This window comes from Anolis carolinensis, chromosome 4 (genome assembly GCF_035594765.1).
Source record: "Anolis carolinensis isolate JA03-04 chromosome 4, rAnoCar3.1.pri, whole genome shotgun sequence".
NCBI classification, from domain to species: Eukaryota; Metazoa; Chordata; class Lepidosauria; order Squamata; family Dactyloidae; genus Anolis; species Anolis carolinensis.
Window position 1 is genome coordinate 56182238 of NC_085844.1, and position 25146 is coordinate 56207383.

Consider the following 25146-nt stretch of genomic DNA (forward strand, 5'->3'; position numbering starts at 1 on the left):
ACCTATTGATCTACTCACATTTGCATGTTTTCGAACTGCTAGGTTGGCAGGAGCTGGGGCTAACAGCGGGCGCTCATTCTGCTCCCGGGAATTGAACCTGGGACCTTTCGGTCTGCAAGTTCAGCAGCTCAGTGCTTTAACACACTGCGCCACCACCAAGGGTCCTAGGAAAAGCCTATTAAATGTCAAATTACCTTATGATTTTACAAATTAAGCATCAAAAAAGGGGCATCGATAACACATTAAGCACCAAAACATCATGTTTTACAGCAAATCAACAGAAAAAGTAGTTCAGTGCATAGTAACGTTATGTAGTAATTACTGTGTTTACAAACTTAGCACCAAAACATCACAATGTACTGAAAACATTGACTACAAAAACACTGACTACTAAAAAATTGACTACAAATAAAGATAGAATTGCTGCCTTGAGAAACAGCTGTGGATTTGGGCAGGAGGCAGACAGGATTGGATAATACAGTAGAGTCTCACTTATCCAACGTTCTGGATTATCCAACGCATTTTTGTAGTCAATGTTTTCAATGCATTGTGATATTTTGGTGCTAAATTCGTGAGTACAGTAATTACTACATAGCATTAATGTGTGATGAACTACTTTTTCTGTCAAATTTGTTGTATAACATGATGTTTTGGTGCTTAATTTGTAAAATCATAACCTATTTTGATGTTTAATAGGCTTTTTCTTAATCTCTCCTTATTATCCAACATATTCGCTTATCCAACGTTCTGTTGGCCCGTTTATGTTGGATAAGTGAGACTCTACTGTAGATGTTTTTCTGAAACTCCCTACCTTCAATGTGTTGGATTTCATGGCCAGAATCACAGGGTGGTTGTGTGTTTTCCAGTCTGTATGGCTATGTTCCAGAAGCATTCTCTCCTGACGTTTTGCTGGCCCGTTTATGTTGGATAAGTGAGACTCTACTGTAGATGTTTTTCTGAAACTCCCTACCTTCAATGTGTTGGATTTCATGGCCAGAATCACAGGGTGGTTGTGTGTTTTCCAGTCTGTATGGCCATGTTCCAGAAGCATTCTCTCCTGACGTTTTGCCGGCCCGTTTATGTTGGATAAGTGAGACTCTACTGTAGATGTTTTTCTGAAACTCCCTACCTTCAATGTGTTGGATTTCATGGCCAGAATCACAGGGTGGTTGTGTGTATTCCAGTCTGTATGGCCATGTTCCAGAAGCATTCTCTCCTGACGTTTTGCCGGCCCGTTTATGTTGGATAAGTGAGACTCTACTGTACTTAATGTTGGATGAGCGAAGGTTGGATAAGCAAGTCTCTACTGTAAATCTGTGTATTTTTTTCTCCTTTTATCTTTTAAAAGGGGCAATGCAACTGAGCCTCTTCAGGACTAGCTGGCCCATGTGGTCTCTTCAAATTCAGTGATTCTAAATCAGGCCATACAGCCAGGAAAACTCACAGCAACCCAGTGAGTGCAGTTTAGTGGAAATTTAGGCTTAAGCGGCTGAGGGGGGAAAGGAAGGGGCCTGAGGCTGTTGGGAATGGTGGGAGTTGAAGTCCAAAACCCCTGGAGGGAGGGAGGGCCCAGGCTTGCCCATGCTTATTCTAAGTGATGTCAAGGTGCATTGATTCTACAGCGTTAAGAGCTGCACTCTAAGCAAGCGACAAGGCCAGAGGCGCAGGAGATGCTGCAACTGAAGTCCGGGCCTTCCTGGCATCCCTGCAATGAAACCACACAAAGATTTAACGGAGAAGCGACTCAGGGGAATATATTGGGAGAAAGCGTTTCCCGGCTGCTTCCTTTGGGCTTTGGGAGGGAAGGAGGGGGGAGGAAGGGAGGAGGAGGAGGGGGCGTGGCCAGAACGCTCCGGGCCCGGGAGTCACGTGCGCGAGGGCCAGGGATAAAGGCGCGCGGGGGGCGGGGCCACGGGAGGGAGGGGGACGCCGAGTGACGGAGCGGCGAGGCTTGGAGGCAAACAGGCAGGGGCTTCCCTTGGGCTGGGTGAGTCACCACTATACAGTACACACAGGCACAACGAGCGGGGGAAGGGGAGGGGCGTTTGGGTTTATATATTTGTGTGTTTCTATGCGTACCTGATCTGTGTCTTAGGATATGAGCGTTGCATTTGTATAGGAGTGTTGTATCCTTGTGGACTTGCAAGCATTTGGAGAGCTTTTGCGCCCTCTTCCCTTCCCTCCTTCGAGGCTTCCTGCTAATACCACTAGATAGCATCCCTTCCTCGCCCTCTTAACCTGAGCACGCCCCTCCCATCCCCTGTTGCTCTTACAGTGCGTCTACGCTGAAGAGTTAACGCGGTTGCATACCGCTGCCGTGGCTCAGTGCTGTGGAATCCTGGGAGTTGTAGTTTGGCAAGGACTTGCTCCTTCTCTGCCCAACAGAGCTGTTGCTTCACCCACCAAAGTACAACTAGCCATGGGTGGCAATTAAACTGGCATCAAACTGCATTCATTGGGTTGCTGTGAGTTTTCCAGGCTGTATGGCCATGTTCCAGAAGCATTCTGTCTTGACGTTTCGCCTGCATCTATGGCAGGCATCCTCAGGGGTTGTGAGGTCTCTTGGAAACTAGGCAAGTGGGGTTTATATATATGTGGAAGGTCCACAGATATAGAAAGAACTCTTGTCTGCTTGAGGCAAGTGTGAATGTTGCAATTGGCCAGCTTGATTAGCATTGAATGGCCTTGCAGCTCCAAAGCCTGGCTGTTTCCTGCCTGAGGGAATCCTTTGTTGGGAGGTGTTAGCTGGCCCTGATTTGGAATTCCCCAGATTTCTGAGTGTTGTTCTTTATTTATTGCCTTGATTTTAGAGTTTTTAAATACTGCATTCATTCTACAGTGTAAACGTATCTGAAGTAATTTGATAACTCTGGCCTCCTAGGGTTGCTGGCCCCTTGTTAATATTCTTAAACACTGCCATGGCTCAGTGCTATGGAATCCTGGGAGTTGTAGTTTGGCAAGGCACCAGCACTCTTGGGTGGAGAAGGTTTTAAAAAACTACAATTCTCTCATGATTGCATAGCATTGAGCCTTGCCCGTTACAATGGTACCAAACTGCATTGTTTCTGTAGCGTAGATGCACCTGTAGCCCAACATCCAAACCACTGTGCTGCACGGGCTTTCATCTAGACCAGTGGTTCCCAAAACCTTGTTTCTCCACATGTTTGGGACTTCAGCTCCCAGACATCCCAAAATTAATCAAGGACCAAATATCAGGAATCACTGATCTAGACCCAGTGATTTGGTCCAGCAGGTATTTTGGACTTCAGCTGCCAGAATGCCTAGCAGTTGGCCAAGCTGGTTGAGCCTTTTGGGAGTTGAAGGCCCAAAGCACTTCAAGGACTAAAGGTTGGGACCAACTGACCTAGACTGTGGAGATGTGGAGTCTCTTTTGGGAAAGATGAAGCAGGGTGTAAATAAATTATTATTATTAATAACAACAACAACACAAGCCAACAAGAATTTGTTATTCGATGTAATTTTAGGTCTTTTGTATAGAGTTTTTTTGTGCTTAATTCAGATCTGTGTTTATTTTTCCTCTATCATGTGTAGTTTTTGCGATGAGGTTAATTGAATCATTAATGCATTTATGCACTGATATTGATTAGATTCTATTGATACATGTGACAGAGAAAAAATAAACACAGATCTGAATTCAACGCAAAAAACTCTATACAAATGACCTAAAATTACATCTGATGAAAAATACTTGTTGGCTTGTGGTTAATTAGATTCTGTTGATATCAGTGTGTAAATTCATTAATTATTTGATTAGCCTCATCGCAAAAACTACATGTGATAGAGAAAAAAATAAACAGATTTGGATTTAGCACAAAAAGTTCTATAAGAATGACCTAAAATTATATCTGATGAAAAAATATTTGTTGGCTTGTGTTACACGAATATGGTGCAAAATGTGCAGATTTTACAGTAGTCCTCTGTAATGTACCATTTGTACATTACGTGATGGAAAAAATATACACATTTAAAATCAGCATAAAAATTGATTTAAACTGTGCTACTCTCATTTCTGATGATGACAAAAAGTTTGATTTTGTTGGCTTGTGTAACAGTCAGACACCACTTTAACTGATGTGGCTCAATGCTGTGGAATTTTGAGGTTTGTAGTCTAGTGAGGCACTTAGCACTGTTTGCCTGGGAAGTCTAGAAACCTTGTAACACTACAACTCCCATGATGCATAACAAGGCAATGCTGTATTTTAAACAGAGCGGTTTCTGACAGCTGCACAGTATCCCTCCTGTCGGGCAGGCTTTGCTTGGAAACTGCAAATGCTGCACTTTGAGGTTCTCCTGTCCAGGAAACGTCCTCTCTTTTGCAAAACAGTCACGGGCATCTCCTGTGACTTGCGTCTTCAATTTTTGTGCCAAGTTTGCTGAATTGTGTGAACTGCCTGCCTTGTGATAAAGTTAAAGATCCACTTGTTTCTTTGTTGGGGAGAGGAAGCCCTAGAGTAGGGAAGCCACTTAAGCTTGCCCCAGTCTTTTTGAGCTTTGGGTTAGATCTCTAGAGTCCAGGTTTTGAATCCCCATTCGGCCATGGAAACCAACTGGGTGACTTTGAACAAATCACACTCTCTCAGCCTCAAAAGGAAATTATATCAAGAAAACTCTGCGTCTCAAGGTCTTAACTTGAAAGCATAATTCAAAGAAAAGTTTCAGAAGCTGAATTTAGTTTCGTTCCAGAAGTGCATGTAGATCTGGCTCAAAATAAGGTAGCAGTTCTGTTTAAAAGCTCTTGTCTGCAAACCATCTGGAGTGCTGCCATTCGTGGTGCACCTGACATCATGTTTGTGCGATCAGGCAAACATAAGATATTGTATAGTATTGTAATCCCAGCTGTGTGTGTTGTGTGGTGAGACACAGATGCTTAAACTGGAGAGATCAATTTAAATGATTTATTTAAGTCTTTGAGAGGAAGCACATCTTCCCCTAGAGTGAAACCTAGATATCTTGAAGGTACCAAATCCCAAATGATCTTGGGAGAGTTCAATCTGGTTAGTACTTGGAAAAGGAAAGTGTCAAGGAATATGAGATTTTATAGGGTACATTTCAGAGGAAGACAATAGTAAACCACTTTCGAATATTCCTTACCTTAGATAACCTTGTGGTTCTGTGCAAGAAGAAAGGTGGCATCTGAAATATTGCACAATGCATGGGTCAATTTAAAGATGCATATGTGCACACACACATCTTCTAAAGCAGGTTACCTTACCTGGAGATATATAGTATTGGAGCTATTTTTTATTTTTTAAAAAGAGTGGATTTCCCAATTTTGCTGCCTAATGCTTTTGGCTGTTTCTTATTTTGTTTAGAATTTTCTCTTTAAAGTAAATTGGTGTTGCAGTTCATTCAAGTTTCAACGAAACATGTGCAATGGCAGCAACAGCTGTAATCTTATCTCTTTAAAAAAACTCGCTGAACCGGAAAGATTAATTGATTACTGCTTGGGCTAAATAACTGGTGCAGTGCATGTTCCCATAAACTTTGCAACTTATAATATGTGGTATTTTGTACAGTTACTTTACTTCTGCGTCAGTTTAGGAGGTAAAATAAATGGTTCAGGTGAGAACTATAATTTGCAGGTTTCATCTAAAACCACAGGGCATATTAATCTGCCTTTTTATGTTGGCATTTGTTTAGGACTCACGGTTTATTAGATGCCTTATGTTCTAGAGTGGTCTTGTTTCCTCTTTATGATTGCATTACAGCTTAGTGACCATACCATTCAGGACGGGAACTTACAGGTCCAGTGATTGCAGGTTGAGTCTTTCTTACCTGGAATTCCAAAACACTTCAAAACAGACATTGATGTCTGATGGTTTCATATACTTTACTTTCCGATAGTTCAATGTAAGGTAAAGGTAAAGGTTTCCCCTGATGTTAAGTCTAGTTGTGTCCAACTCTGGGGGTTGGTGCTCATCTCCATTTCAAAGCCAAAGAGCCAGCGTTGTCCGTAGACACCTCCAAGGTCATGCGGCTGGCTTGACTGCACGGAGCGCCGTTACCTTCCCACCGGAGTGGTAGCTATTGATCTATTCAAATTTGCATGTTTTTGAACTGCTAGGTTGGCAGAAGCTGGGGCTAACAGTGGGAGCTCACCTTGCCCACTGGATTCGAACCAGCTCCCTTTCGGTCAGCAAGTTCAGCAGCTCAGTGGTTTAACCCACTGCGCCACCTACACCATCTTTATTTCATGTACAAATGATTTAAAACCTAAAACTACCTTCAGGCTTTGTATATGACATCAAGCTGTGTGTAAACAAATTGATTTTGTGATTAAACTTGGGTCCCATCTCCCAAGATATCTCATGTATATATATATATATGCAAATGCAGATATCCCAAAATCCAAAACAATTCAAAATCCAAAATACTTTTGGTCTCAAGCCTTTTGGATAAGGGAGACTCAACCTGTAGTGTATTATGACATTCAGCAGCGATCATGATAGAGAGTCCAAAAATCTAGATAACTCTGTTGACCCACATCGGCCTGTGTGTATCCTGCTACCTTCCCCCAAAGAAAGACATTCTTAGGGCAATATGCGATTCATTAGGATCTGATGAAAGTCATCGAGCAGTGAGCTGGAACAGATCAACAGAGTAATCAGTTTGCTGTCCTTTTTCTGGAAATCCCTGAGGTTGCATGGAAAAGAGCGTGGCATAATATTCCCCATTTTAATTATAACTTAACTCTAATTATAATTAGAGTGCCAACTCAAACTTTTCGAAAAGTTTCTTTTCCCAGTAGTAGGGAAAAGATATGCCTAGCAGTTCTGGCCAGTGGTATCATTTTACTGAAGACAGTGTCAACCAAACCAGTTCTGCAGTTTTTAGGAGCATCTCTTTTGTAAAGATGATGGATTTTAATTGCATATTTAAGACCAAGGCACAGACCTAGTATTTTGAATTACCTTAAAGGAGGACATGGGGATAGCTTTCTAGGAAAAAATGCCGCCCCACACAGTCCGCAGTAAAGATTTTAGTGGAGCTTAGAGGGAATTGGGGAGGAAATGTGAGATGATACCTATTTTTCTGGCTCTACTACATGAAAGCCCCCGGTGACACAGCGAGTTAAACTGTTTAGCTGCTGAACTTGCTGACTGAAAGGTTGGCAGTTCAAACCCAGGGAGCGGGGTGAGCTTCCGCTGTTAGCCTCAGCTTCTGCCAACCTAGCAGTTTGAAAACATGCAAATGTGAATAGATCAATAGGTCCGCTCCAGCGGGAAGGTACCAGAGCTTCATGTAGTCATGCTGGCCACATGACCTTGGAGGTGTCTAAGGACGATGCCAGCTCTTTGACTTAGAAATGGAGATGAGCACTAACCCCCAGAGTTGGACACGACTAGACTTAATGTTAGGAGAAAACCTTTACCTTACTGCATGATTGGCAATTTTTCAATTTTTGCTATGTTTCCCCCCTACTTTATATTTCTGCAGAGATGGTTAAAAACAAAGAGCAAAGTTGTAATTCTGGTGGTTAAAGTTGAGCCCTCGGGTTTCATGTGGAGTCCAAAGACTTGTGACCCGTGGCCGTCCTAGACTCTTTGGCTTCTCCTTTTCTGGCAAACACAAACAGTCTGTTGCTTCTTGTGAAAGCCTTCAGGAGCAGGAATTAACTTTTTAAACAGGAAACAGTTCCCTCTCCGCACTTTGGCATCCAAAAAAGCCTGCTCTGACTTAATTGTGTGGTATGCTGGTTTGGGATTCTTGGGTATATGGTAGAATATAAATGCTCTGTTAAATGATAAACCTTTCTTTTTTATTAGAAGCCACCAGCACCAACAATTTCTGACTTCCTCTAAATGACAAGTCATTAAATAGGCATTTTGCAAACAGGAAGGAATATAGTTTTTTTTTGGCTAAAAATATAGAATTCAGCTAAAAATGGAGGTGGTACTTTCTACGACTATCTCATTATTCTCAACTAAATTGTCATTCTTTTTTGTTGGTTTGGAGGATGCTCCAAGTGGGAAGGTTGAGAGATGGTTTTGAAACATATAGATTTCAGCAAATATGATGTAATTGGCCATAATGTTCAACTATTAAATAATGCAAAAGAGACTTCAGAAAAATGCAGAAGAAGCATTTGCTGTTATCACTTTCATGAGTGTGCAATTGAACCTACTGACAAAAGATTTCTGCATTTTACATTCAGGTTTTACCAGCCTTATGGGAGACTGCATCATATTGCAGAAATGATGAAACATCACTCACTATACTAAGTTAATTGTGCTCTTTTGACATATCCCTTTACTAGAACTTTTGACAAATCCATTTGCCAGTATCCCTTCTCCTTTTCCAGAGGAGATCTCTAATCATTTTACTTCTTCCTTCTGGACTGTATTGTTATTTCCATGTTATAGCATTCTCCCCAGCATGCCATTTCTATCAAGTATAGTGCATATTTGATATCCAATTCCTATGCACACTGCACTTATCTTATGTTTTGTGCAAACAAACATGAAAGAACAATACAATATTTAAAATGAAGAAATATTTTAACCAACATAAGCTTACTAGCATTTCAACAAGAAGTGTGGGCCTGTTTTTTTCTGATAGGAAAGTCAAGTTAATTAGGATTGATGTTGTTGCGTATCTTTACAGACTTTACAGTCATTACAGACTTATGGCAGCCTTAAGTCTAAAGTTTAAGGCAGGGGCCAGGTAAATTACCTTGGAGCTGGAGACATCCAGCCTATATGTCTCAGTTTGGGGACCCTTGCACTAAGTTTGGTTCCAGAACTCCTCTGAATACTGAAATACATGGTGCAGTGAAATGGTGTCAATTATATAAAATGGAGGGATTGGGGGGTTGGAATATTGGCTGGTTGAATCCATGGATTGTGAATCTGTATTTTCAAGCACCACAAGGTATAACTCCTTTAACTGAGAATTGACGTTTCACTTAAACATTTCATCTAAAACTAAATGCTCAGCATCAAATACTGCACTTCATCATGAACAGCCTCAGGAAAGGAATGCCTGACAAATTGGTTGAAAGAAAATAAATTTCTGCAGAACTCAGAATGAACTAAACACATTTGCCTTGTAATTTTTTTCTTGGCTTTTGATTGGATGGATGTCATCTCTGCATTTATAGTCCCCTTGGGGCGAGAGGGCGGTCTGTGTGTGTGTGTGTGTGTGTGTGTGTGTGTGTGTGTGTGTGTGTATATATATATATATATATATATATATATATATGGGCCTCATTGACAGATCTTAGTAACAGGGCAGATTTGTTTCAAAGTAGATTGCACCCAGATAGCCGACCCTAAACTCTAAAACTGGAAGTGCAAATTCTGGAGGTAATGCATGGCTTCTTGTGATGTAACTCTCACTTGTGTGATACTGAACTACAATAGTGTCAAAATGCCCTGTGTTTTAAAAAAGATTTTTATGGATTGAGTATACCTTTCTAAAGTTGAAAGTGAATTTTTGGTAGATTATTATTATTATTATTATTATTATTATTATTATTATTATTTTATTCTTGTATCCCGCCCCATATCCCTGAGGGGACTTGGGGCGGCTTACATGGGTACCAAGCCCAGAAATATACAATAAAATATAACAACATAAATACATTCCAATTACAAGAAATGAATACATCAGAAATATACAATCACAACATCACACAGTAAAAGCCTACCAGTGGCCAAAGGCGACACAATGGCTGCTGAAATTCAGCAGAACAGCACCCCCCCAAATAAATTGGATACATGTAGTCTGCCAATTATGAGGCACTCACCTCTCCTGTGATGAATAAGAATAACATCTTGAATTAAATCTGTTTCTGAGATATTTGACATGTTTATTGATGTGACACAGCAGTGTTTGGGTACAAATAAGCCCAACCAATACACTAGGGCTTAGGGCGGTGCTGTAAACAAATAACCTCACCATTGTTTCCTTATCTTGTGATATATTTGCAGAGTCACAATTTAGGCGACTGTGACCATATTTTGATGGCTACCTGTATTCCAAGCATTCATGGTCCCTCAGCCACTATCTTGGCATAGAGAATTGTGAAGGTTGTGCAAAATGAACAGTTTCCATTTTTCTTGCAAATTAGAGGAGATGGCTGCCTGAGAAAAAAAGTTGTGTATTTCCCAAGGATGTTTCCCATGATCTAAGAGTCATGCATTACAATGTAGAAATGGGAGTGTGCAGACATACCCGCAAGGCATATTTCAAAACGAGAGGCATTATTTAAATTGAAGGTCAGGAAACAGAAAGTGCATACAGTGAAGTTGAATAACTTCCACAATAGCCTCATCATCACATCTGTCACCACAATCCAACTTACCATTCTGTGTTTCCATACACTTAAAGCAAGGCACAGAAAACCATAAAAATTAGTTATGCAGTGCAGTGTAAAATAACGTCAACAATAACATCAGAGGATTAATCATCTAGCAGAGGACGGTATGATTAAAGCTATACAGTCATTTTAAAATAGTGCAAATAAGCATTTAATGGACAGGTAAAATTTTCAGTAATAAAAATAGCTAAATCAAATGTGAGTATTATTTTAAATGTTTTTGCCTATTATGAATAATGGGGGGGCATGTTGGGAGGCAGGATATAAATATGTCAGTGCTGCAATTCAGTGTAGTCAAAGGGTGTTAATAAAAAGCATGGTTTCAGTCATTGTGTAACTGATGGAATACGGAGGAAGAGCAGTTGCAAGACACTCCTTTTTTGTAGCAGGAGCAATTGGGCCATCAGTTGGAATGATAAAATGTTACTTAAAGCAAAAACTTCAGGTCATATTAAAGTAAGCCCTCGGTATCTCTTCAGTTTGGTATGTGGACACCCTGTGGATTCCAAAATCCATGGATGTGCAAGTCCCATCACAATTATTACAACGACTTAGTAAAATGATTTCCCTTTTATAAAAAGGCAAAATCAAGGTTTGCTTTTTGGAATTTGTAAGAAATTTTTCAAGCCATGGATACAAGGATACAGAGGAATATTTAAAGTTAAAGTGAAAGTTGAAAGTGTAATGTCTCAGGACTGCTTACCAACAACGCCTATGTCTTGTGTGATATATGATGTTAATTTATGTGATGTGTTTAATAATGTTTAATGTTTTATTAAGGGAGGCTCAACTTTGATGTTTTATGCTGTTCTTTATCGAAGGTATTGAATTGTTGCCAACAATGTGAACCACCCTGAGTCTGTGTGTTGTCGAAGGCTTTCATGGCCGGGATCACAAGGTTGTTGTGTGTTTTCCAGACTGTATGGCCATGTTCCAGAAGTATTCCCTCCTGACGTTTCGCCCACATCTATGGCAGGCATCCTCGTATACCTCACAACCTCTGAGGATGCCTGCCATAGATGTGGGTGAAACATGGCCATACAACCTGGAAAACACACAACAACACCCTGAGTCTCCTTCAGGGTTGAGAAAGGCGGTATATAAATACCGTAAATAACAGCAACAACAATAATTATAATAACTTTATTTTTGTATGCTTCCGCCATTTCCCCGAAGGGACTCAGAGCGGCTTACATGGGGACAAGCCCAATCAGATCACAACAAAATAAAATAATTTAAAACACAAGCATCATACTTCAAAACAGAGAAAGCAAACCGTGGTTTAAAATAGCATAAACTATAAAAAGATAAAGAATCTTAAACAGTCATCCGCGAGACTTTGAGAGGGCCAGTCCTAGGACGTGAGTGGGCAACTATCGAACTCATTAAAATTAGAACTGATAAGTAAGGTGTATAAATCAGAGTAAAATGCACGGGGTAGGTATCACAAGGTGGGGAAAATGATATTGGGGTGGAGAACAACTGTAAGGTGCCAGGGCAGATTTCAAATGTGAGTAGGAGCCAGGTTTTAGAGGACTTGTCTAAACTAATGCACAACAGAACATCCATGTATTTAGTTGTTTACGGAAGATAGAGAAGTTAGATGTTCACCTAATCTCCCTGGGGAGAGAATTCCAGAGCCGGGGAGCCACCACAGAGAAGGCCCTGTTCCGCGCCCCCACCAACCGCGCTTGCACAGGGGGAGGAAGTGAGAGAAGAGCACAGGTTCATAGGGAAAAATGTGGTAGCTTGGTCCCGAACCGTTTAGGGTTTTATAGGTAATAACCTGCACCTTGAATTGGGACGGGAAACTTAATGGCAACTAGTGGAGCTGTTTAAATAGGGGGGTTGACCGCTCCCTGTAACTGGCTCCAGTTAAAAGTCTGTCTGCTGATCTTTGAACCAGTTGTAGTTTCCAAGCCGTCTTCAAAGGCAGCCCCACGTGGAGTGCATTGCAGTAATCCAGTCTAGAGGTAACTAAGGCATGGACCACCCTGGTCAAGTCAGACGTCTCGAGATACAGTCGCAGCTGGCGCACAAGCTTTAATTGTACAAAGGCCCTCCCAGCCACTGTCAACGCCTGAGCATCAAGTGTCAGCGCTTGAATCTAGGAGGACCCCCCAGTCTGTGGACCTGTGCCTTCAGGGGGAGTGTGACCCCCATCAAGCACAGGTTGCCACCCTATTCCCCGATCGGTTGAGCGACTGACCAGGAGGATCTCTGTCTTGTCAGGATTAACCTTCAGCTTGTTAGCCCTCATCCAGTCCATCACAGCGGCCAGGCACTGGTCCAGGACCCGAGGGGCTTCCTTGGAGTTTGGTGGAAAAGAGTAGTAGAGTTGGGTGTCATCATGCGTAGAGATGGCACAGCACTCCTAAACTCCAGATGACCTCACCCAGCGGTTTCATGTAGATGTTAAATAGCATAGGAGATAGAATAGAACCTTGTGGGACCCCACAGGTCAAAGGCCAGGGGTCTGAGCAGGTGTCTCCTAGCTTCACCAACTGTGAATTACTCTCCAGGAAGGAGCAGAGCCACTGCAAAGCAAAGCCCCCAATACCCATTCCGGAGAGTCGACCCAGAAGGATACCATGGTCGATGGTATTGAAAGCCGCTGAGATGTCCAGGAGAACCAACAGGGACACACACCCCTGTCAAGTTCTCTGTGGAGGTCATCCACCAAGGCGACCAAAGCCATCTTGGTACCGTGACCAGGTCTGAAACCAGACTGGGATGAATCCAGATAGTTGATCTCGTCGAGGAATCCCTGGAGCTGCATGGCAACCACTTGCTCTAGAGCCTTGCCCAAAAAGGGGAGATTGGAGATTGTGCGGTAGTTGTTTAAAACCATAGGATCAAGAGACACCTTCTTCAGGCTAGGCCTTACAATTGCCTGCTTAAGGCTTGATGGAATATGCCCCTGATCAAGCGAAGCAGTTATGATTCTTACAAACCAATCTACCAATCCCGAACTGGCAAGTTTAATAAGCCAGGAAGGGTAAGGATCCAGAGCACAAGTGGTTACCCTCACCACCCCAAGGATCCCATTGACATCCTCGGGCTGAATCAGCTGAAAGGAATCCATCAAAACCAGACAAGCAAGTGCCTTGGTTACCTCCTTTGGTCCTGCATACAAAACTAGCATCTAAGTCGGAGCGTATCTGAGAGACTTTGTCTGCAAAATGATGTGCGAAATCGTAACATCGAGTTGCTGTGTGGTTGGGGACCTCATGAGCATGGAGAAGCTCCCCAACCACCACCAGAAATAAATAAATAACTGTAATTCATAACAGATCAGTATGTGGAATTTTGAAGAGGATATTGAATGAGGAAAACAAAGCTATTTCCATCCTTTCCTTGAAGAGGTTCTTAAGATGTACTTTAGATAGTATTTTTCAGCGTATAATAGTTTGCATTTCTGTTTACAATCTTGAAAGTTCTGTTTCAGGTTTGCAACATTGTGTGTTTCTATATGCTACTGTTCTATGGTCTCAGTTAAAATTTGTCCAGGCTAAAACACATAATGTTAAAACAAACACTTAATAAAGTTCTAGACTGTAATTCCATGCAGTATTGAAGAGCCATGCAATGGAATTTAATAGCAGAAATATTTTGAGCTATTTCCTAGAACATAGCTTTCCAAGCCAGAAGGAGAGGTGGGTAAGCAATAATAATAATAATAATAATAATAATAATAATAATAATAATAATAATAATAAAATCATTTTGGTGGCACACTTTTAAGGCATGCATCATTTTGCAACACAGTAATTCAGTTTTACTAGAAACCAGAGGTTAAACCAACCCCTTATGAGAGATGTGGATACGAAATGTATGGAGACAGAACCTATGTTATGAAAACTTTTCATTCATTGGTTATTTCCCATAGACTCAGAGGTTTCTCATTATGTTCATGTGACACTCTTATACATGTGGTAGCAGCCAACACATTAACATGCTGTGATACACAGTTTGGAAAGCTCTGTCCTAGAAGTATGATGCTTGCTGGACCCACATACCTTAACTATACAGAAACCCTGAACCGCCAAGCTTTCAAGATAAAGAAGTCAATGGAATTTTCTTTAGAACAATGCATAAGAACCATCATTACCACCACCAGATCTTAAGATCATTGTGCAAATGTTGACAAAACTCCTAAAGAGCTTACCAAATAATGTTGAGTTGGAATTGCAGCTAAGAGACCAGGCAATGGCAAGAAAGGAGCAAGCTGTGTGATTTAAAGTTCCCTGAAAGACCACATACTTTCTATGCAGATATTTCTTGCTTTTATATCTGGAAACTTCAGGACTTCTGATGTCAACGGGTTGGCCAGTCATTGTATGCTACTGAACCTCATGGATCGATTCATTGACCTGGTATTTATCTATTATTTAAAGTACCAATATTTTTATATCGTCTTCTAATATGAAAGGACTCCTGAAAGTTTAGATGCCTGCTTGGCAATGGAAACCCACTGAATGACTTGGACGAATTGTCTTGATGTCACACTAAAGCTCGTGAACCTATTGACTGCTTTTATTTGTAAAAACATCTTGTTCGTGTGCTGCTGTTGGGTGAAATCACTCATTTAGAACTGCACCGTTTATTCCCTGCATTTGTTGGAGGAGAAGGTAGTTGAGTTATTCAGTTGCAGCAAAAATTAAGAGAGAAATAGAGAATTGAGTGGCACCTTAAATGAGCAGGTTGCATTGGTGAAGTTGGATGCAGGACATATAAATGTGCATGAAAGAAAACCTATTATGTCTTTGACGTACTACAAGAGTCTTTTTTATTCTTGAAATATTTCTTCATGTGTTTTCTAAAAAAAGTCTAGCTTTTTTATTGCACAAGGTTTTTGCCTATCATGTGATGGGTTTCTTTACATAAAAGGAGGGATTAAGGACAAGCCTGTTAAACATCAAATTACATTCTGATTTTACAAATTAAGCACCAGAACATCATGTTTTACAAAAAGTCGACAGAAAAAGCAGTTCAATACATGATAACTTTGTGTAGTAATTGCTGTATTTAAGAATTTAGCACCAAAACATCTCAATGTATTGAAAACATTGACTACAAAAACATTGACTATTAAAAGGCAGACTGCGTTGGATAATACAGAACATTGGATAAGCGAAGGTTGGATAAGCGAGACTCTATTGTATTTCAAGATGCCAAAACATGCATGTGTTTACAGCTTTTTGCACCTTAGTAAGCAAACCTCCCTCAATAATACAAATGTATATATTTAAATTTGCTGCTTCAATTCTTTGATATAATGATATTTTCTTCCAAATAAATACATTGCTCAGATTCTGCTCACTTACTGATAAAATGTAAAAGTTTTCCCCTGACATTAAGTCTAGTTGTGTCAGACGCTGGGAGTTAGTGCTCATCTCCATTTCTAAGCCAAAGAGCTAGTGTTGTCCATAGACACCTCCTAGTCATGTGGCCTGCATGACTGCATGGACCGCCGTTACCTTCTCGCCGGAGCAGTACCTATTGATCTACTCACATTTGCATGCTTTCGAACTGCTAGGTTGGCAGAAGCTAGGGCTAACGGGGGAGGTCACCCCACTCTCCGGATTCCAACCGCCGACCTTTCGGGTCAGCAAGTTCAGCAGCTCAGCGGTTTAACCTGCTGTGCTACTGGAGGCTCCACTTACTGATATTATTCCATAAATGAGAATTTCACTAACCAAAGAAGGAGGCATTAACTAATAATAGTTCAGGTTGACAGCCTGAATTTCCAAAGACAACAGATCCTGTCTGATCTTTGAAACTAAAAATAATCAGCTCTAGTTAGTTCAGAGATGGGAGACGGCCAGCCAGCCTATATTTCAGCTTACAAGCTGTAAGCTAAATTTCAAAGGAAGGAATGGGCAAACCAATCCAAGTTTTCCTTGCCTAAGAAAACTATTACATTCATGAGGTTACCATAAACTAACAGGCAATTTAAAGGCACACATACACAACAGTTCAGGTTTGTGCTACGGTAATTATGACAACTTTGGAGTTGAATGAATAAACTTCTCTGTGTTTATGTTAGGTCTATTGCAATGCACCCCCTGAAGTTTGTCACTTAAGTATCTAAATCTATAGTATGTAGGCGATGTGCCTAATAGGATGGATGACATTTCTGATCAAGTGGCTCTGGTTACAAGAATGTGTTCATTGACATTGTTTCAGGCTAAATCAGTGAAATGAGCCTAATAATTATTAGCAGTAAGAAAAAACTCCTCTTTCTTTGTAGACATACCTAGTTATGAAATTTTCCATTAGATCTAAATGCTGCTATTTTGACTAGGCAACATTTATGGCTTTCCATTGACATAACCCGATGGTATGAAGTTAAGGTTTTGTCTCCAGATTTCAACTAGATCCCAATTATCCTGTTGCAAAATAATTCTGTACAGCTGCTTCATTGTTTCTGCTTAACATTGCTAGACCCCCTTCCACACAGCTGTATAAAATCCACATTGATTATATGGCAGTGTGGACTCAGATAACCCAATTCAAAGCAGATATTGTGGATCATTTGACTTGATATTCTGGGTTATATGGCTGTGTGGAAGGGCCCTTAGTCTAGCAGACCCAGAATGCTTGTTTGGTTGCCTATCTTTAGTTTCCATCATACCAGATGAAGACAAATTCTAATTGAGTGACCTGCTTTGTTAATGTATTGTCAAAGGCTTTCATAGCCGGAATCACCAGGGTGTTGTGTGGTTTCTGGGCTTATATGGCTGTGTTCTAGCAGCATTTTCCCCTGTTGTTTCACCTGCATCTGTGGCTGGCATCTACAGAAGATCTGATGGTAGTAAAGCAAGTGGAGTATATATACCTGTGAAATGTCCAGGTTGGAAGAAAAGAACCATTGTCTGTTAAACAAGTGTAAAGGTTGCAAATATCAAACTAGATTTGTGTGTGTTGAGTGGGATCCATCCATTAGCATGTGAGTAGCTATGAAGATAGCATAGTCAGTTAGTAAGTGCATCTGCATTGTGAATGATAGCTGCCCTAAATACTACTTTGGTTAATGCTTGAGATAAATGCAATTAAATCACTTTTGTATTCTAGCAGAGATGAACACAGAAGCAGAACAAGAGCTTCTCCATCATGCAAGAAATGGGAAAAGTGAAGACATCCGACAACTTTTGGAAGCGATGGAGAAGGGAGAGATTACTTTTAACATCAACTGCAAAGGTTGGTATGGATTACCTCTCAAGTAATATCGTAAAATGGAAAATAGTTGTGGAACCTGCATCCAAGGAATGCGAGATTGGCTATTTCCTTATTTCTTTTGATGAGTAGTAAATATTGATCTGTTCTGCCTCCCTTTTTAATATGATATAATGTTATATTGCTGTATAACAGTGAATGTGGAAGCTAGGGCCCACACACAGGTGGAAACTCAGTCTCCTGAACTTTAAAACAATCTGAAATAAGCCCCTTCCAATCTTTCAGGCAGAACTTTCCAAATATTTTGTGCTGGTGACACATCTTTTTAGACATTCATCCTTTCACAACACAGTAATTCAGTTTCACTAGCAAACCAGAGGTTAAACCTACTCCTTATAAAAGATGCAGACACATACATAAAATGTAATAATTAGATGTATGGGGACAGAACATATCTCATGAAAACCTTTACTTTTTAAAATATAATTTATTGGTTATTTTACATGGACTCAAAGGCATTATATTTGCATGACATGCCTACACATTGCAGCTGATAAACTAGTGTGCTGCGACATAACAGTTTGGAAAGCTCTGCTCTAGGTCATGAGGGAGCAAATTATGACTTACAGCCTACATGTAGTCCTTGGGCCCGATGTTTGTGTCATCTGAAACCTTCACTAATCCCTCAGCCCTCCAAATACTTTAAATAATGTTGATGTATTTGGGGGCAATTTTTGTACTTGCGTTTCCAAATGTTTGAAATCATATGGAAATGTTCCCCATCCCCACAAGTATTTTAGGTGTACTTGTGGTTGTTTGCCTTCCAGTTCTTATGGCAATCTGAAGATGAAACCTATCACAATTGGTTTTGGCAGAATATGTTCAAAGGTGTGAGTTGTCTTTGCCTTTCTTTAAGGCTGAGGAGGTTGACTTCCCCAAAGTCATCCAGTGGGTTTTTGTGACTGAGCAGGGATTTGAACCCTCCTCTCTCTAGAGTTGTGGTCCGATGCTCAAACCACTGCATCTTGCTAGAATACCTCATTATCCCCAATGGCAGAGTTTTCCTTTTCATTCCTTTTCAAAAAACAAGAGGAATATTTTCTGTCACCATTTTGAGAGAGGGATTATAGGAAGCAGGATTGTTTTGAGAGTGTGTGGCTCATTGGGAAGGGAGTGATCTGGGAGAAAACATGTGTTTAAAAATTGCCCCAAAACACATCAAAATTATTTGTGGGGTGGCTTTGAGGGATTGGCTCTGAACTCTAAGCAGTAGTCCACCCCTTCTTTGGAGTGCGAAGAGGCAATTATTTCAACTCTTCTAGACCTAAGAAAGTATTTTTCTCCTCAAACTCTGACTGAATGTCACTTTTGGTTTTGGAAAAGGGTGCTTTTGTGGGACTAAAACATTGCGAAATAGTTATTTCCCACATCCACAGTATTCAGTAACAGAAAAACATGAGGGTGAGGGTTACAGAAAGAGGTGCAGGCCTATGAGGCTTGACCAATGCCTAGACATTGTCCATTCTTTGCTGTACAATGTTATTCCTCACTTTACTCAACACTTTGCTCTGGTGTTCCTTGTGCATCTTTGTCTTCTAAGAAAGATTTTAATCACCATGTCATTTTACATTACCCTAGATGTCTGCTAGGGAAACTGTGCTGTTTTTACACTTAATAAGAGCTAAACTTGGAAATGACCTGAAAAAGTAGCCCTCGGCCAACACCTGGGTGAATTGCAACGTATAACAATGTTGACATATAGCTAGTATGTGCAAGTAATGGAGGCCAGATAGAGCGCAGTTTGTGGGAAGCAGCTTATTTAGAGAAAATCATAGATGAACAGCAAGTTGAACTACCAGCATTACTGTGCTATTATCAAAATTATGAAGTAAAGTGTTATGATTGAGCCTCATGGCTCTGTTACTGACAGACGTGGGCGTAAGACTCCTCGAGAGTCAGATACTCTCGAGGAGCGAGAGAGAAAAAGACTGCGAGACATATTTGCAGCACCATCTGACGAGGAGTCTTTCGAAGGGTTTACGGAGAGAATGGAGGAGGGGCTGGTTAGCTCAGAGGAGGATGAGATGGATTGGACTCGGGTAAGGGAGGAAGTGGGTGCCACTGGCCATGATGGGACAGAAGATGAATGGGGACCTTCAGGATTAGACCCATGGTTTAGCTGGAGGGATGGGACGGGATCCACAGCTGGAGATGCTGTTGGGCGTAGTCAGAGGTGTTCCAGCTCTGACGAGGAAAGTGATGAGGAAACGCCCGGGTTAAGGAGGACAGCTGACAGTGATGAAGATTTGTAACTGGCATAAAATGGGGCTTGGGAGCAATTGCAAATTGCGTTGGGCAAGGTAATCTGGGCAAACGCTTGGGATCCGTGTGTGTGTGGGACGCTTCCCTGAAGACTTGTGTGCTTTCCTGTGCTGTGACGTAAGTTGATTGGAATCCAGGGTCAGACGGCGGGAGGGATTGTGTGGGCATTTGTTTGTGCAAACCTGTGTTTACTCTTATTAGCTTGACCCTCCGTCGTCTTCTTGACGGACGCCATCTCCTGCTTTGAGAACTCGGACTGAACTGACCACGGCTTGTCTTTCCCCCCTTCTTGGACTTGGAAAAACTACAAACGTCTGCTTCTGGCTTTGATCTACGGAACGGAACTGGTCTACTCAACTGCTACAATCCTTGGCTGATTTACTCGTGTTGGAGATCCTGTCTGCTGTGTGTGTGGGGGAGCGACGCAAGTTACTCTAAGCACAGTGTTGGCAGCAGAGAGGAATCTGCTGCCAATTAGTTGCATTCTTTGTATCTTTTGTTCCTTGGCTTTCGTTTCGTTTATACCCAGGCTGAAGAAAGCAGTTTGTTTTTACCCGGATTAAACTCCGGTTTAATCCGGTTTATCTTTTGAACATTTACTTTTGCCCCTTTTTGCTCCTAAAGGCAAAAACTGCCTGGCCCTTGTGTTTTACGGGCATTTTTGAGTTCTGTAATCTAATAAACTCTGTTACTTTGAATCTTGTGGCGTTCTGTCCTTGACAGATTGCCCAACGCCCATAAAAAAGTTTATTGCAGCAATAAACCCGTCAGGAAGACGATGGATGAGTTAAGGGCCAAAGTAGACCAATTGCAAACGGCTTTTACCGTTAGCCAAACAGCTCAGGCTGTGAAAGGACATGTTTTGACTCCTGAACGCTTTGACGGAACCAGGTGCAAGTTGCCAACCTTTTTGGCACAAGTGGAGCTTTATTTTTCTCAGCTCAGTGCTCATGCTTTTCCTACAGACACTAGCAAGGTGGCCTTTATTTTGAGTTTGTTGACCGGTCCCGCAGGACAATGGGCCACTAATTTAATTTTGGGAAATGACCCAGTCAAGGACAATTTGAATAATTTCAAAAAGTTGTTAACTGATACTTTTGGGGATCCTCTCCGCACGGAGAACGCTGGGTGGGCTCTGTATCGGTTGAAACAGGGAAAGGGGACTGTTTTGGATTACTTAAATAAGTTTAACCTGTATCGCCACCAGCTGGATTGGGGGGAAAATGCATTCATGCTTTTATTTACTGCCGGGTTAAGTGATATGCTCCAGGATGAATTAGCACGCTTGGAGCCGGCTGAAAGCTGGGACGCCTTAGTAGCTAAGGTGCTGCGTTTAGACGCAAGGTTCGAGGCTCGTAAACACTCAAAAGCAATGTGTGCGCCACCCATGCATGTAACCAGGGCACCTGTGGTGATGGGGGAAGAGCCCATGGAGCTTGGGGTCTTTAAAAAGCTGCCTACAGAGGAAAAGAGCCGTAGGAGGCAGCTGGGCTTGTGTTTGTACTGTGGGAATGCTGGGCATTTTGCCAAAAATTGTAATGTGAAACCTTCCCAGCTTTCGGGAAAAGGCCAGCCCTAGTGCGACGTGAGTCCAACGCACTAGGGCTCCTCAAGCAGTCAACTGAGGGGAGGAAGCATGTTTTCGTACCCATTACATTATCTGTTGGGGGAAGGGAACTTGTTTCTACTTTGGCACTGCTGGACTCAGGGGCTACGGTCTCCTATGTAGATATTGAGTTTGCTAAGAAGCATGGCATTCCTAGAGTGCGCAAGGCATGCGACGTGTGGGTGGAAGGAGCAGATGGGAGACTGCTGGAGACTGGGGTGGTTAACCATGAAACCTCAGCAGTAACGTGGGAGGTGCAGGGAGTAACGGGAACATTTGTGTGGGATATTACGAGCTTGCCTAGATATGATGTGATCCTGGGGATGGATTGGCTAGCTGTAGTAAACCCACAAGTAGATTGGGCAACACGTAAAGTGATCTTAAAGAGGCAGGACTGTTGCACTCTAAATGTTACTCATTCTGATATGGAGGGAGTGCCTGCTGAGTATGGGGAGTTCTCTGATGTATTTTGTAAAAGAGAAGCGGACAAATTACCACCGCACAGGCCATATGATTGCGCCATCAAGTTGGCAGAAGGTGCGAAACTGCCAGCAGGGAGGCTGTATGCCTTGACTGTACCGGAAAGGCAAGCTTTGCGGGAGTTTCTAGATGAAAATTTAGCCAAGGGGTTTATTCGCCCATCTAGTTCTCCAACTGCGGCACCAGTATTCTTTGTAGCCAAAAAGACTGGGGAACTTAGGCTGGTCTGTGACTATCGGATCCTAAACAAATACACCATTCGGGATAGGTACCCGCTCCCTTTAATCTCGGAACTGTTATCAAGGGTGCAAGGGGCTAAGGTCTTTACCAAGCTTGACCTGCGGGGGGCCTATAACTTAATCCGTATACGGGAAGGGGATGAATGGAAGACGGCATTTAACACGTGTTTCGGATGCCACGAGTTCCGAGTCATGCCTTTTGGGCTTTGTAATGCTCCTGCGGTATTCCAGAGGTTCATGAACGATGTGTTCAGGGACCTAATTGACCAATTTTTAGTGATTTATTTGGATGATATCTTGATTTTTTCTAAGGACGAGAAAGAACATCGTCAACATGTCAAGCAGGTTCTGCACCGACTGCGGGCTAATGGGCTTTTCGCCAAGGCTTCCAAGTGCGTCTTTCATGTGCCTGAAGTGGAGTTCCTAGGTCATGTAGTGTCAGGTAGGGAACTTAAAATGGACCCACATAAGGTTGACGCCGTCAACTCATGGCAGGAGCTGAAGACTAAGAAGGATGTACAAAGGTTCTTGGGTTTCGCTAATTACTACCGGGAGTTTATTCCGAATTTTGCAAAGCTCACGGTACCTTTGACGCAGCTTCTGCGCAAGAAACAGCCATTTGTGTGGGGGCGGGAAGCTCACGAGGCGTTTCTACAACTAAAGTCTAGTTTTCAATCGGACAACATACTAACCCATCCTGATGTTGACAAACCGTTCGTGGTAGAAGCGGACGCTTCTAGCTACGCGTTGGGGGCTGTATTGTCTCAGAAGGATTCCTCAGGGACCTTGCGTCCCTGTGGATTTTACTCGCGGCAACTAACACCCTTCGAGCAGAACTATACCATATGGGAGAAGGAGTTGTTGGCGATTAAGGTGGCGTTTGAGGTGTGGCGGCACTGGCTTGAAGGGGCACGGCACCAGATCGTGGTCAGATCTGATCACAAGAACTTAGAGCACTTGCAAACAGCAAAGAGGTTAAACCAGCGTCAAATCCGCTGGGCTTTGTTTTTCTCCAGGTTTAACTTCAAGGTGCAGTTCGTGGAGGGGAAGGCAAACTTGCGGGCTGATGCTTTATCCCGCAAGCCGGAATTTAAGACCAATGAGCAGGTAGTATGTCAGACCATCTTGCCTACTGCCTCTCTGTGTGTTGTAGATAATGAGCTTGGGTTACATGACCAGATCCTTGAGGCTCAGAAGGATGATGTGTGGACTCAGGAGCAACTGATGCTGCTCTCTGCAGGTAACCGTACCATACTGCCGCATCTCCAGGATCAAGACGGGGTATTGGTGCGTAGGGGGCAGGTTTACGTACCAGTGGGGACCCTCAGGTTGGAGGTGATTAGAGCCCACCATGACGAACCCATGGCTGGGCACTTTGGCAGGTTCAAGACCGTACAGCTTATCACCAGGAGCTACTGGTGGCCAAAGATGCGGCAAGACATTCTGCGCTTTTGTGACAGCTGCGCCGTTTGTCAGCAGAGTAAGACGCCTGTTGGGCGCCCTAGAGGGTTGTTATCGTCTTTACCTGTTCCGGAGAGGCCATGGCAAATCATTTCCATGGATTTTATTTCAGATTTGCCTAAGTCTGGGGGTTATACTTGTATTTGGGTGGTGGTGGATTTATTTAGTAAACTGGCTCATTTTATTCCTTGTTCAACCATTCCGGCGGCCCCTACGTTGGCCTTACTATTTACAAAGCACATCTATCGTTTGCACGGAGCACCCGAGGTGATTATTTCAGATAGGGCTCCGCAATTTGTGTCACGCTTTTGGAAACACTTCCATGAGTGTTTGGGGACTAAGTTAAACGTGTCTTCAGCTTTCCATCCGCAAACGGATGGACAGTCGGAACGGGTTAATGGGCTCTTAGAGCAGTATCTGCGTTGTTTTTGTTTAGATCAACCCACGGCTTGGGTAAAGTGGTTACCGGTGGCGGAATTTGCTTACAACAATGCGGTGCACACGTCTAGTCAGCATACGCCATTTGAGCTAACTTATGGTTTTCACCCACGGGGAGGTGTGGCGCCGTCGACCAATGTGGTCTCTTCGGACCCTGTGTACCGCTCTTCGGAAATGGCTGCATTGCATGATGTTGCCCGTCGCTTACTGTTGGAAGCTAAGGCAACGCAGAAGACTCAGGCTGACCGCCACAGGCAGGCAGGGGAGGAGTTGGAAGAAGGGGATTTGGTGTGGTTATCTTCCAAACATATTAAACAGGCTGGGGGAAAGTTTGCGCCTCGGTATTTGGGTCCCTTTCCTATCGTTAAAAAGATTTCTTCTGTTGCGTTTCGTTTGCGTTTACCGTCTAGTTTAAAGGTCCATCCAGTCTTTCATCGTTCGCTGTTGAAACTTGATACCTCTAGTCGTCGTGGTGCTATAGCGGAGGGTATCACTGCCACTTCTCCGCCATCGGGGGAGGAGGCCTTTGTGAGAGGGGATAGTGTTATGATTGAGCCTCATGGCTCTGTTACTGACAGACGTGGGCGTAAGACTCCTCGAGAGTCAGATACTCTCGAGGAGCGAGAGAGAAAAAGACTGCGAGACATATTTGCAGCACCATCTGACGAGGAGTCTTTCGAAGGGTTTACGGAGAGAATGGAGGAGGGGCTGGTTAGCTCAGAGGAGGATGAGATGGATTGGACTCGGGTAAGGGAGGAAGTGGGTGCCACTGGCCATGATGGGACAGAAGATGAATGGGGACCTTCAGGATTAGACCCATGGTTTAGCTGGAGGGATGGGACGGGATCCACAGCTGGAGATGCTGTTGGGCGTAGTCAGAGGTGTTCCAGCTCTGACGAGGAAAGTGATGAGGAAACGCCCGGGTTAAGGAGGACAGCTGACAGTGATGAAGATTTGTAACTGGCATAAAATGGGGCTTGGGAGCAATTGCAAATTGCGTTGGGCAAGGTAATCTGGGCAAACGCTTGGGATCCGTGTGTGTGTGGGACGCTTCCCTGAAGACTTGTGTGCTTTCCTGT

The 25146-nt window shown here is 42.7% G+C and overlaps 1 protein-coding gene across 4 annotated transcripts in view; it reads left to right on the plus strand.

Annotated features, from left to right (window-relative positions):
- Positions 1–1886: 1886 nt before the first annotated feature.
- osbpl1a (oxysterol binding protein like 1A) overlaps positions 1887–25146 on the plus strand; it is a 107124-nt gene continuing 83864 nt past the window's right edge. For 2 of the 4 annotated variants that reach the window (XM_016992888.2, XM_062980437.1), the window contains exons 1-2: positions 1887–1987; positions 17423–17545. In XM_016992888.2, the coding sequence (XP_016848377.2) occupies positions 17425–17545 (121 nt within the window). In that variant the 5' untranslated portion in view covers positions 1887–1987; positions 17423–17424. Of the gene's footprint in view, positions 1988–17419; positions 17546–25146 lie in introns of all 4 variants that reach the window. The other 2 variants (XM_062980438.1, XM_003219647.4) reach the window with 2 other exon arrangements.